Consider the following 14,302-nt stretch of genomic DNA (forward strand, 5'->3'; position numbering starts at 1 on the left):
TTGACTTTAAGATTTTTAATAATATAGGCAAAATTCTCCTTTTAGAAGTCAGGCTAGTGGTCACAGGAAGGCACAATGGTGGGAAGGTTGAAAATGCAAGATGGCACAAGAGGGACTTCTGTTTCTTGATCAGAGCGCTAGTTACCAGTGTCGGCAATTTGCAAAAACTAAAGTGTACACTTACGACTTCACTGTGTGTGTTATATGCCAGTAAAACATTCAAGAAATCTATGATTTAATGACCTCAACCATCTTGAACAAAATGGTAGCTAAGAGATGGATGAGGCCTGAACAAGGCTTTTACCACATCCTTTTTAAGTACGAGGCAAAAAGACTCAAGCTGATAAACAAGAGTGCTGGAGAAACCTTTCCACTGTTTTATAAGATGGCATATGTTATAGATCAACTTATACCAGATAGGGAGGGAAAAAATTTCAGGAGGAAAAGGCACCAGTACAACTGTTATCAGCCCTATAGAGAAGGATGTAAGAGGCTCAAATTTCTGGTAAGGCTACAAACATAAAATACAGTTTCATGGATTACCACAAACCCGTTTTCTGCATGATGAAAGACCTGATGTAGAAACACACACAGCTGTTTTTTAACTGCTCCAATCCAATTCTAATGCGGATACAGGCTGTGCTTTCACAAAGCCATTTGATCTGTGTATGATGGGCAACAGGCACAAAACATAACCTAAAGTCATATTTTGAGTAAATGCTTTGAGAAAATGCTTAGGACTCACTTCCCGCCGCCCAAACAAAACAAAACAAAACAAACAAACAAACAAAAAAACCTACTTAATAAATAATAAGTTTTGACAGAATAATTTCCTGCTCTTCATATACTGAAACCAATAAAGGAGTGACTTCACAGTGGAAAAGAAAAAACACAGAAAGAGGGCAGGCTCTGATGGTCAGCTTTTGATACAGTTAACTTACTATCCGAAGAAAACAACATTAAACATTAATCATTTTTGCTCTCATTTACAAAACATGAACGTGACCTCTTAGATAACATTCCTACTTATTTTTCCTAACTGAAGATGAAATTAATCCTTGGCTTCAGGGAAATGCCTATCTGTATAGCTCCCTTGTTTTTTTAAGGTTCATGTTTGCAACTGGTTCTAGGAAGCAGTCAGTCTTAAATGCAGAAGGCTTCTAGCATCAGTTCTTCTATTGAGGGAGGGATGAAACAACATTAAGACAAATGACCACAGGACCAAAGACTACAGTGAAATGAGTTAAGGGTTTGATTATTCCCCAAAGCTTCATAGGACAGGTACCAAAGAAACTGTTAAGAGTTCCATAACAGAAAGGTCTGTTCTACATGCACTCATCTTCTTAGGGCAATTACCAATGAGGCCAGTAGAAGAAAAGGAAAAAGGACCAAGGATAAAGAAAAATACTGGCAGAGGACCATAAGTTAAAACTTCTGACAAAATTAAAGGAACAGAGGAACTAAAGTGCTGGAAAAATCTCTATCTCATTGGCAAAGAATATCTTGTAAAAATGGACTGTCCCAAAATTAACATTTAGAAATGATAACATTTAGGTAACAATAGGAGTTAATCACAGCAACACAAGACAGCCATAAAAGATGCATTCAAACCATTAGTTCAGAAGGCATGCTTTCTAATCTATGAATAGAAGAAACACAGAAACTAAAAGAACATTTCAAAATCTACATTTAAAGAGCCGGGAAAGATATTAACGTACAAGAAGAGAAAAACTGTTTAAAAAAAAAAAAAAGACACATCGTAAGTAGAACTACTGAGTCCACGTGAAATAAAATGCTTCCAATATGGAAAATTGGCAACGCAATTCAAGTAGAGCAACCACAATCGCAAAGAGAATAACTCAAGAACCGAGTCTGAGTTTTTCAAAACTCTCAAAAAGCCCACAGCAAGGTAGAATGTCAAAAGAAAACATAAGAAAGGGACAACTAAATCCAAACAAAACATCTATGCATGCAAATCAAATTAGAAAAGATGTGGATCAAAACCTAAAACCTTTTTTTCCAAGCGATAACCCTGCCAGAAGCCCATCAATACTTCATAACTGCAACCCTAGACCTATAAAAGAAATAAATTCCGTATGAGATACAGGAACCAAAGCAGTAACTCCAAAGCAGCCAACAAGAAAGCTTCTCCCCACACCTGCTTCTCAGATTTTTAATCTCAAATGTTTGAAAGATTGTCAGGCTTCCTCTTAAAAAAGTACTGGAAAAATGTTCAGAAAGACAGAAGAGCCAGCGAGATTCTATTCAGTCCTAGGCACAAAAAGCAAAATAAAGGATCCCCTCAGAATGACACAGGAGTCAGTTCAAAATACTCCAACAAAACTTGCCAACTGTACATTCTATCAGATGGGTAGTATTCACCATCACTGAGATTTCATAATCAGTTTGTCACTTTTAAGAGAGCATTTCCACCGGATTCAACCCAAAGGATCAGAATAAAACACATACTGATGATTGAGAGCCTGCAAGGAAAAACTCCTTGAAAGTAACATTATGGCATGTTATTTACAATATAGGCAGTCACTTGACTTAGTTCAAGAGTGGAACAGACAAGTCTATAGAGTAAAATGACAATATGGATAAAAGACCTATTAAGTATACTAACGTGGGGGTGAGTGTGTGAGTGCGTGTGTGTGTGTGTGCGTGCGTGTGTGTGTGTGTGTTGGGTAAGAACTTACAATTTAAATTTCCAAGTTTCAATGGAAATATAAGGATAATTTTAACTCCAGATACCAAAATACTCGTAGTAAAAAAGAAGCTAAAGAGTTTATGATGGAAGAAAAGTTGAACAAAGAAGCCAAGAAGAAAGGTGGCTCACTTTGTAACACTTATAGGCAGAAGTAAACATTAAAGAAGGGAGATGTGATAGAAGTTAATAGAGAACTGGGCCAAGTAATGTCTCAGGGACAAAGAGATCAGGTAAGCAACACAGGTTATTACCTGCTCTTTGCTACTTCAGTAGGAACACATGACTAACAGTGAATTAAAACATGAATGTAACTCAAGAGAAAGTTGGTGAATGGATAATGTGTTCCTGGCAAAACTGAAAATAATTTACCTCTATCGATTTGTTAATAGGCAAGACAAGGTTTATAGTAGGGATTTAAAAGGATAATCTTCTGTATTTTAAGGAACAATGGTGAAATAAATAATGGCAAATACATGCTAAAGTAAAGGAAAAAATCAAAAGCTCTACCCTGTCATCTGAGGCATAAGTCAGCATGCAGGGAACAGGTCAAAAAAGAGAACAGGAAAAAGTTCTTGATTAAGGCAAAGAAAAAAAGGAAAAAGAAGGAGATTAAGGAAAGACTGAAAAATGAAAACTCTTTCCCACCAGAACATGGGAAATAACCATTGAAAACAGGAAAGGAAAAAGGAAGCAGCCATGCAGACAGACATACAGCATAAACACAGGACAGAAGAGGAAGCGTTTAGGTCTGATAACATCTGAGAACTGGCCATTTTTGGGGAGAAGACATGCTAAACAATGACTTAACTCTACATCCTTAACGTCCCAACAGGTATGACCTGAAAAATGCTCTCAGAAACTAGGATCGGGGCGCTTGGGTGGCTCAGTCAGTTGAGCATCGCCTTTGGCTCAGGTCGTGATCCCAGGGTCCTGAGAAGGAGCCCCACATGGGGGTCCCTGCTCAGTGAGGAGCCTGCTTCTTCTCTCCACCCTGCTCCTGCTCTCTCTCCCTATCTCTGTCTCATTTTCAGATAAATAGATAAAATCTTTTTAAAAGAAAAAAGGAAAGGAAATTAGGATTAGTTCTCATGAAGACAAATGTAGCCTCAATTTACACACATATATACTTTGCCTACGTTCTCCACTCTTAAGTTTGCCTTTTATATACATGACAGAATAAATCCTGGTTAATGTTTTACATCTAACAAAAGAGTAAAATCAGATATAAAAGCCAGGTAATGGGGCACCTGGGTGGCTCAGTGAGTTAAAGCCTTTGCCTTCGGCTCAGGTCATGGTCCCAGGGTCCTGGGATGGAGCCCTGTATTGGGCTCCCTGCTCAGCGGGTAGCCTGCTTCCTCCTCTCTCTCTCTTTGCCTGCCTCTCTGCCTACTTGTGATCTCTGTCAAATAAATAAATAATATCTTTAAAAAGAAAAATAAATAAAATAAAAGCCAGGTAATGTAGATATTCTGTCAATACCTACTTGGGGCAATCAGGAAATCACAACTTAACTCTTGTGGCCCAGGAGAAAAACTGTTTGCTAATATAGAATACACATTTTTTAAAGTTTAAATTTTTGTTCTTTATACATATGTGTGCTAAATGTTCCTCAAGAGTACCTCTGAGAGAGCTATAACTAATTCTTAGGAACAGTATCTTAAAGGAAGAGTCAGCACATTTTTTCCTACAAAGGGGTAGATGGTAAATATTTTGGGCTTTGAGGTCTCTAAGGCATCTGTTGAAACTTATCAACATTGTCACTGGAGCCACAGACAATATACACATGAACAAATATGGCTCCATTCCTATAAGATTTTATTTATGGATAAATGTGTTTTATTTGAATTTCTTTTCAAATAATTTCCACATGTCACAAAACATTATTCTTCTTTTGATCCCCCCTCCTCTGACCCTTAAACATTTATAAATGTAAACCAGTCTGAGCTCAAGGTCCATATAAAAACAGGCAGCGGAACAGATTTAACCCACTGGCTACCGTTTGCTCATGAAGAATGATAAATTTCAAAACTTTTCATAATACTACACAAAACTGATGTCTTCTCAGCCTTTTCAATAAATGGTGTTGGGAAAATTGGACAGCCACATGCAGAAAAATGAAATTGGACCATTTCCTTACACCACACACAAAAATAGACTCAAAATGGATGAAGGATCTCAATGTACGAAAGGAATCCATCAAAATCCTTGAGGAGAACACGGGCAGCAACCTCTTCGACCTCTGCCGCAGCAACATCTTCCTAGGAACAACGCAAAAGGCAAGGGAAGCAAGGGAAAAAATGAACTACTGGGATTTCATCAAGATCAAAAGCTTTTGCACAGCAAAGGAAACAGTTAACAAAATCAAAAGACAACTGACAGAATGGGAGAAGATATTTGCAAACGACATATCAGATAAAGGACTAGTGTCCAGAATCTATAAAGAACTTAGCAAACTCAACACCCAAAGAACAAATAATACAATCAAGAAATGGGCAGAGGACATGAACAGAAATTTCTGCAAAGAAGACATCCAGATGGCCAACAGACACATGAAAAAGTGCTCCATATCACTCGGCATCAGGGAAATACAAATCAAAACCACAATGAGATATCACCTCACACCAGTCAGAATGGCTAAAATCAACAAGTCAGGAAATGACAGATGCTGGCGAGGATGCGGAGAAAGGGGAACCCTCCTACACTGTTGGTGGGAATGCAAGCTGGTGCAGCCACTCTGGAAAACAGCATGGAGGTTCCTCAAAATGTTGAAAATAGAACTGCCCTATGACCCAGCAATTGCACTATTGGGTATTTACCCTAAAGATACAAACGTAGTGATCCAAAGGGGCACGTGCACCCGAATGTTTATAGCAGCAATGTCCACAATAGCCAAACTATGGAAAGAACCTAGATGTCCATCAACAGATGAATGGATCAAGAAGATGTGGTATATATACACAATGGAATACTATGCAGCCATCAAAAGAAATGAAATCTTGCCATTTGCAACAACGTGGATGGAACTAGAGCGTATCATGCTTAGCGAAATAAGTCAAGCAGAGAAAGACAACTATCATATGATCTCCCTGATATGAGGAAGTGGTGATGCAACATGGAGGCTTAAGTGGGTAGAAGAATAAATGAAACAAGATGGGATTGGGAGGGAGACAAACCATAAGTGACTCTTAATCTCACAAAACAAACTGAGGGTTGCCGGGGGGAGGGGGTTGGGGAGAAGGGGGTGGGATTATGGACATTGGGGAGGGTATGTGATTTGGTGAGTGCTGTGAAGTGTGTAAACCTGGTGATTCACAGACCTGGGGATAAAAATATATGTTTATAAAAAATATATGTTATAAAAAATAAAAAATTTAAAAAAAAAAAAAAAAAAAAAACTGATGTCTTCTGGCTTTTTTAAATACTAACACAGGACTGCTTGAGTCACATGAACTTCACTAGAAATCTATTACATTAGGAACAAATTGAAGTAACTCAAGTTTTAAAGAAAGACAAGGAGAGTTGCTTTAGGAAACAAGCAATAGAGGTATGATGTCTGATGTACATTTCCCAATTGCTTGCTCCCAATATATTTCCAGATAAAGTGAAGGGCAAGAAAATATGAATGATAGGGGAGAAAGCAGGGTGATACTTATGCCATAAGAGAAAAATCTGTCAAGCTATCTGGACATTTGCTAAAAATAAAGAGGAAACCAGTTCTAATTCACATACCTGTATGGTTGAGAAGTTCTTTTTTTTTAAAGATTTTATTTATTTATTTGACAGAGAGAAATCACAAGTAGTCGGAGAGGCAGGCAGAGATAGAGAGAGAAGCAGGCTCCCTGCTGAGCAGAGAGCCCGATGTGGGACTCGATCCCAGGACCCTGAGATCATGACCCGAGCCGAAGGCAGCGGCTTAACCCACTGAGCCACCCAGGTGCCCCGGTTGAGAAGTTCTTGATGAAATAATATGCAACACATACTGAAGTTCATATCATGTCTAATCAAAAGGCATTCTTTAAGCCAAAGGAAGCGGAGAGATAGTTCCCACCGTTCATGCCAGCCATGCCATGAGGACTACCATTTTCTTTTCACTTGGCTTCAGGTTAAAATCAAATTCACATTTAAAATATCAGAATGCGGGGTGCCTGGGTAGCTCAGTGGGTTAAGCCTCTGCCTTTAGCTCAGGTCATGATCTCAGGGTCCTGGGATCGAGCCCTGCATGGGGGGTGGGGGAGGGGGGGGGTCTTTGCTCAGCATGGAGACTGCTTCCCCCTCCCTCTCTGCCTACTTGGGATCTCTCTGTCAAATAAATAAATAAAATCTTAAAAAAAAAAAATCAGAATGCGGGGTGCCTGCGTGGCTCAGTTAGGCTCTGCCTTCAGCTCAGGTCACGATCCCGGGCTCCTGGGATTGAGCCCCTCATCAGGCTCCCTGCTCAGCAGAGCCTACTGCTCCCTCTCCTTCTGCCTACTCATGCTCTCTATCTCTCTGTTAGATAAATAAATAAAATCTTCTTAAAAGATAAATGAGTAAAATAAAATATCAGAATGCTCCACTTAATATCCTACCTTGCATGTTCCTGAACTCCCACAATCTCCACTTCACTATCTGAAGAGGCAATATTAATTTCTTCATTGAGAGGTGCATTGCCAGCTGATGTCTTGTCACTTGTTAGGAATCCTGGATCCAAATGACCTGAGAGAGAAGGGGGAAAAAATAAGCTCTACAGTTTGACTTCTCGCAAGCAGCATAAAAAACTCACTGACAGATTTCCCATCAAGGTTTAATCACAGAAACAGTATTGCTGTACAAGAGCTCACCAGAGCAAAACTGTCACGTCTCTTGCTCTCTATTCCTCAGGAAGAAAAAAAAAAAAAAAACTTTGAGTACTTTAGTAAATAGGTATATATAAACTGTGATAATACTCTATTATATTTTATTCCACAATGTTTTTTGCATTTAACTTCTGTCTGCTTTTAAATGACCTGTATAACGGGTTTGTCACCACCTAGAGGGCAATGGGGTTCTCTACCGCTTAACGGTGAATTTTAATAGAACATAATTCTAACCCAGAAATGTTCAAAGGCATAAATGGAATAAATAACAGAAATTTTCATTAGTATCATATTTGTACTGGAATGCTTTATGAAGGATTTAACAATTTTCCTTAAATTTTTAACAATTTTAGCAGTCTTTCTCAAAAGGAATGTAGAGTTCACAAAATCTAAACTCAAAACCACATCTAAAAGGAAAGACTAGAGGCAGATCACAGTTTTTGCTTTGAGCAACTGAAACAGAACCTACACGTTGCTGACAGTTCTTGTTAGACAGAAAGAAACCACATACTGTGGGAAAAACACAACAATTTGTGGCACTGGGGCATGTAAGAACTTTTTCACCAGGGGCTTCACAAAGTTATCTATTACATGGTACAGTAAAACACACTCTCCAACTCACCAAAAACATGAGCTTCAAGGAACTCTCTCAGTCATGGCTAAGAGCACAACAGCAAAGTACAGAGCAATATAAACAATTCTAACAAGAATTTAAAAATCTAAAATAATTCAGCCTACGTACCCAGTTCTTAACTGTTCTGGCTTTTATGAAATTTAGAATATCTAGGAATTATGAAATAAACCAAGTTGCAACAGACACAAATTTCCAATTATTCAATTAGAGGGTATTTTTATTTAAATGTATTGTCATCTGACACATTATGTCTCCACATTTAAAAAAAAAAATCCTTGGTGACACCGCATATAGACTAAACCACGATCAGTAAGATTTTAAACATACAACTCTCCCTTCCCCCCCTCACCCCTTCACATCACTCACTCCAATGTTTGTCACTCAGAAACCTTGTACTTTCGTATTCTTGCGAACTTTTAGTATAACCCTTTTGGAAAGTTATAGATAGTCCCAAAGCAAAAGACTTCTAATTTTTATACTCTCTGACCCTGCAGTCCCATCTCTGAGAATTTAGCCTAAGGGAAAAAACTTTAAATAAGCAAAATGCAATGATGTCCAAAGATAGTGACTACCACAGAAACTTGGAGAAGTATATGGATAATACACAAAGTGTCACACAGGACAGTATCAAAATACTTTGGTGCTGGATGAAAGCTGGTAAAAAGCAATCAAGTTTGAAACAACTGTGGGCCTTTTTTTTTTTTTAACAATTCTTTAATTTTTTTCTTTAGTTGACTATGATGCATATGAGAAAACAGAAGACCACAAAGCTTAAAATGGCTTCCAGATACAACTGGAGATCGAGATTGTATTACAGTCTGCAAGGGCTTAACTTTCTGCATTAAAGAACAGCAGAAATAGGATTCTAAAAATTGGCAGTGGGTAAATAACTTTCAACCCTACAAGCATATGAAAGGAGGCATTCACCAGACAAAACCTAGTTTTGTTAAATATGGGGGTGCTTGCTTAAATGAGGAGTATGCATAGTTAAGTCTTGATTTGGTTAACTCAGGTTCTTGCTCTGACCCCAGTATCTTGCCTGTAGCCAAGTGCTTTGTCCAATTTCCACTTCAATGTTGAAGTTACAACTACTTTCACACACACTGTTCCTACTGCACTGCTAGGAAGGACTATAAATTGATAGTCTTTTTTCAAACCTTCAACTTGTCCATATTCAATCCTTTGAGCAGCCTTGCTTTGTGCAACTATAACAATTTACCTCATCTATTTGTTCCTAAATAAATAAGTACTTGTTTATGAGAGGCTATGCACTAGGTGCTAGGAATATTACGGAGAACAAAGGACATATACAGTATCTACCCTCAATGAGCTCATGATACACTCAGGGATTATAAAAAGCAGTCCATTATACTATGGCTTGAAAATTGCTCTGTTATAGGGACACCTGGGTGGCTCAGTCGGTTAAGCAGCTGCCTTCGGCTCAGGTCAAGATCCCGAGAGTCCTGAGATCGAGTCCCACAGCAGACTTCCAGCTCAGTGGGGAGCCTGCTTCTCTCTCTCTCTCTTTCCCTCTGCCCCTCCCTCTGCTCATGCTTTTTCTCACATTCTCTGTCTCAAATAAATAAATAAAATCTTTTTTTTTAAAAAACTGCTCTGTTATAGAAGGTGTGTGTTTAAAGACACAGACATGGGAATAATCAAGGATGCAGAGGTCTTAGGGAAGAGTAGGCACAGGTGAGGGAAGTAGCAATAAGGAACACTGTGTTGCCCTGTAGGGTATAAACGTTCAGCGAAATGTGGGGTAATGTAGTAAAAACAGTAATGGGAAATGAAACTGGCGAAGTCAGCAGAACTCAGATGGTAAAGAGTCTGGACTTGACTGTGAGAGGCAGGAAACCACTGAAGAATGTAAGCAGTGACATGATCTGGTTTTCCATTATAAAAAATTTCCTTTTGGAGTATACAAATGGAACTACTATCAGGGAAAGGAATATGAAAGGCAAGAAAACCAGTTAGACTGCTATAATGACTACGGCTGAACTAGTAAAGGAACAAAAGAGGGGGGATACTCTGTATACGTATATATACAGAAGGGCTAGTAATGCTGGGAATCAGGCAAATCAACAAATTTAGTAAAAAAATAATAGCTAGGCTTCTGCTTTAGGTAACTGGATAGAGTCACAGCACCCTTCCAAGCACCAATGAACAGATGAAGGTGGTTGCTCAGGACATGACACTGGCAGGCCTCTGAGATGTCCAACAGGCAGCTGGGGGTACTGTTCTAAAGCTCAGGTCAGAGGTTGAGGGAGGAAATAAGAGTCCTTGGCAGTAAGTGGGAAGGTAAAAGGCAGCAGAGGAGCGAAGGGGGTCTAGAACAGAAGCCCGACAAATGCCAGTAATTAAGGATGGGCAGATGAAGGGGAGTTCACCAAGTTAAGTAAGAGGTAGGAAGAAAATCTTAAAATATGAAGCCAGGACACCATGGAATGAGCATTTCTAGGAAGAAATGCTTATCGGTGCCTAAGAGAGAGATCCAATGAGAAGAGGGACTAGATATAGTCCACTGGAATCGGCATATGATGACCATACTTATGCCTTAGCAAGAAGAGCCTCAGAGGAGTGACAGGGCTAAAGCCAAGGCAGCAAAGCAAGCTGAAGAACAAGGGCAGGGAACGAAGTACAGACACATTTAAAACAGTTTGGCTAGAAAGAAAAAGGCAATAGGACAGTACTGAGAAAGGAAAATGGGCTTGAGGGAGAGAGGTGTGTGTGTGTATGAAGAACTTTAAAAGATGGGAGAGACCCAGCCATATCTGGAAAAAAGGCCGAGAAGAAACAGGCGCGATGGCAGAAGGCTGAGGCAATGTTCATCCGTGAAGAATGCAGCAAGGCCACGTGCGGTGCACAGGTGTGGTGGGTGGCGGGGTGGGGGTTCAGAAACGTGAAGGAGCCACTAAGAAGACAGAACTGCCTAAGGAAGGAGAGGATCTGCTGGGCAGCACTGAGAGCCAGGTGGGCTGCAGATCAGGAAGCTAACTCAACCCTCAATTCTGCCTAGCGGAATTTTATTTTCTCCAGCTATGCTAAGCAGTGTGATCCAGGTTCCAAGTGTGGGCCCAGGGATCAGATTTTGCCAGCTGGGTCCAATAGGAAAGCCCGCTCTACAGGAGCTGGGGATATGGCCCACGAGAGCTGGGCTTGAACATGCTGGAGCAGGGAAGAAGAGACACCCGCACGGAGCTGGCAAAGGGCCGGGTGATGGTCAGTGAGGCAGAAGAACAGTATAAGGGAAGTAACAGCACAAGAGTGTGCAGGAGCTCCTGTGGAAAAGGAGAAAGCAAGAGGAACAGGTAGGAGGAAAACCAATCATTATGAGAAGTAAAACATTGTAATTCCATCCTCCTGGCCACCCACAAACACAAGCCTCTGGGAGCCAGCCACCGCTCTCCCGTCTCGTCCTCTGCTCCACTGTTACTCTCCTCTGCTCTAGCCACCCACTTCTTACCTTCCTACAACTTTTCCACTGCCCTCTGGAATGCCAGATCCACGGAAAACTGCACTGAACTTTTCACCTCCCTGTGGAAACCTGAAACTCTGGAAAATGCCATCTACCCTGCAGTCCTTGGAAACTGCTCCTACACCTCAGTTGGGGGACCAGAATCACTTACGAATATGGCCCTCCATCCTGCACAAGAGCACCTGCCGCCCCCCTTCTAGAGCACTTCCAAGTACAAACTACGGGACAGTTTCACCCCTCCATGGAACATTCCTGGCACTGGGCTTAGTTTCTCTCCTTCCACTTTAAGTCCTGCTACCATGATTCCTTATTACTCTATGAGCGCTCGTTATTTATGGGGACATAAATACTCCCTGAGGAGCTGAGCCTCAAGAGGCACTTCACACTCCCTGTAGTAGACTCGTAGCAAGGGGCTCAGCCCTTACCATCTTAAAAATACACAAGATAACTGAATTAAACCAAACTAAAAAGGCAGGTTGTAGGAATCATGGTTGCTATAACTAAACTATTCCTCCTTGATTTCTCGTATCTTCTAAACAGTAATTAGGAAAACATGACAAGACTATGACACCATTAGTTCTTAGTATCTCTGTGCCCAGTTCTATCTCCATTCTATCTCCATAGTTCTAATTTTTTTTATTTTTTTGAGGGCAGCCTGCAGTTCTAATTTATAATTCCAACTTATAAAATGTTCTCAGTCAACAGTACTTCTGAATAACCAATCTTCACTGATTAGGCCCCTCATCCTGACCCTGTCACCTACAGAACCACATTTCAGATCTGGAAATATCACTTTGCCTTTCTTTGTTTAAAGAAAGGGGAAGAAGAAAAAAATAATAAAGAGGAAGAAATAAAAAATTACTATGCTACTTTTGCTCACAATTTTACTATTGTATCTTAAGAAAAATAAGGTAACTACCATCAATATTTAAGATTCTTCTAACTTTAGTCATCCATTATGGATCCAGACACTAATAATTTACAAACCACCTTCACATTATTACATCAATTCAAACCATTTTGGTAGCATGATTTGGGCCATAAAAATTGTAATCCCACGCTGCTGGCATTTATAGAACTTGTGTGATGTTCTAAAACTGCTCACTTAAAATCAGGGTCTGCTCATGTAGCTAGTGTCTTTACTCTTTAGTCTAAATATCAGTATAAAATGAAATAAGGGACACTGAGGTTAAGTGATGGGGGCTAAAGACAAATTTCCCGGTGAATGTTAACTCTAGACCATTGGTTGCGAGAGTTTTGCCACATTTCTTGTCAGAGCCATCGGATAAAATGTGCCACTCAGATAACAAGTCAGCTACGACCCCACCAATTTTATGGGACGCCATGTTCTATAAGAGACACCAAGGCTTTCTCCAAGAGCCAGGAACATATTCCCTCTTCAGTCTATTTCAGAGCCCGAGCAATTAGTCCTTTTCTTTCAAGATAGCCCTTTCAGTATGTCATACATTCCTTCGGGAGCTCCTGTGCACAGCTTCACCTTCTCTGGCCTTTGTGCCATCCTCCACTGTCATCCCTCCAACCTATGACCTCACAGGAATCCAATGACACAGCAATGGCCAAAGCATACACAAAACTGAGTCTCAAAGATGCTGTGGAGTTTTCAAATACTGTCAATGGCAATAATCTTTCCTGTTCCAGGGCAAGAATAAGTCCTGTAGAAAAAGTGTAAATACCACAATTACGATATAGTAAACTGAAAATAAATCAGAGGACTTATATTTAACTATTGGGGCAGCTGGCTGTCTCTGGGTAGCTCTTTGGAAAGATAACTTCTTTCACTCTCTAAGAACATTCTAAATTTTTGTTCTCCCACTGAACACCTTTTCAATATACATGTCAGAAAGAAAAGAGCATAAAAAAGTAAACTAAATTATCATGGCACATTTTCTTTTTGTCTTCAAAAGAAATAATGTAGCTACTTTTTAAATCATAAATCTACTGGTAAGAACTAGTCCAAAGCCGATTTGCACCACATTAAAGGAAATTATTATATATAGGATGTCAGCAATGTTTTAGGTATAAAAAAGTGTAACATCTCAATTCATTATTCATTTAGCTTGAAAACAAGTGAATTATGACCTTGTATTTAGTTTTTTCAGTAAGAATGTGAAAAACAACTTTACAAAGCAGGGGAAGGGAAGGTCAGAAAACCAAGAATTTTACAGTTCATAAGAACCAGGTAAAAACAATCGAAACCTGACCAAATCTGATCTCCTTCACAGAACTGATACACACTTCAAAGTGCTATTAATAGAAACATGGCCATTCTGGTCTGATTATAAAAAGCCCTAGGCTAAGAACAGGAAAACCAAGATTTGTTTCTCTGCCCTATAACTAGCGTTCTGGACAAATCAAGACCATCATCCCTATTTTAAGGATGGGAACATGCTCATAGGCTACCTTCTTGACAAGAAGGCTGATGGAAAAAACGTGTTTCTCATAAGTTTTAATTTCCTGGACCGGTGGGGAGACACTATAAATAAATTTAGTTTACCACAATTATAAGTCTTCCTTACCAAAAGTACTTCAGATTCCTGCTTGTCTTAGCCTCATCCACATTTATGTTTACAGTGAGCTACTACTAGCAATAAGTAAAAATTAAGTCATAATCCTATTTACTGATA

At 39.7% G+C, this 14,302-nt stretch overlaps 1 protein-coding gene across 4 annotated transcripts in view; it reads right to left on the reverse strand.

Moving 5' to 3' along the window:
- ARK2N (arkadia (RNF111) N-terminal like PKA signaling regulator 2N) overlaps window positions 1-14,302 on the reverse strand; it is a 94,125-nt gene that overhangs the window by 7,264 nt on the left and 72,559 nt on the right. For all 4 annotated transcript variants that reach the window (XM_059138834.1, XM_059138835.1, XM_059138833.1 and 1 more), the window contains one exon: window positions 7,279-7,405. In XM_059138834.1, the coding sequence (XP_058994817.1) occupies window positions 7,279-7,405 (127 nt within the window). The remainder of the gene's footprint in view (window positions 1-7,278; window positions 7,406-14,302) is intronic.

Source organism: Mustela lutreola, chromosome 11 (assembly GCF_030435805.1).
Source record: "Mustela lutreola isolate mMusLut2 chromosome 11, mMusLut2.pri, whole genome shotgun sequence".
Taxonomy (NCBI): domain Eukaryota; kingdom Metazoa; phylum Chordata; class Mammalia; order Carnivora; family Mustelidae; genus Mustela; species Mustela lutreola.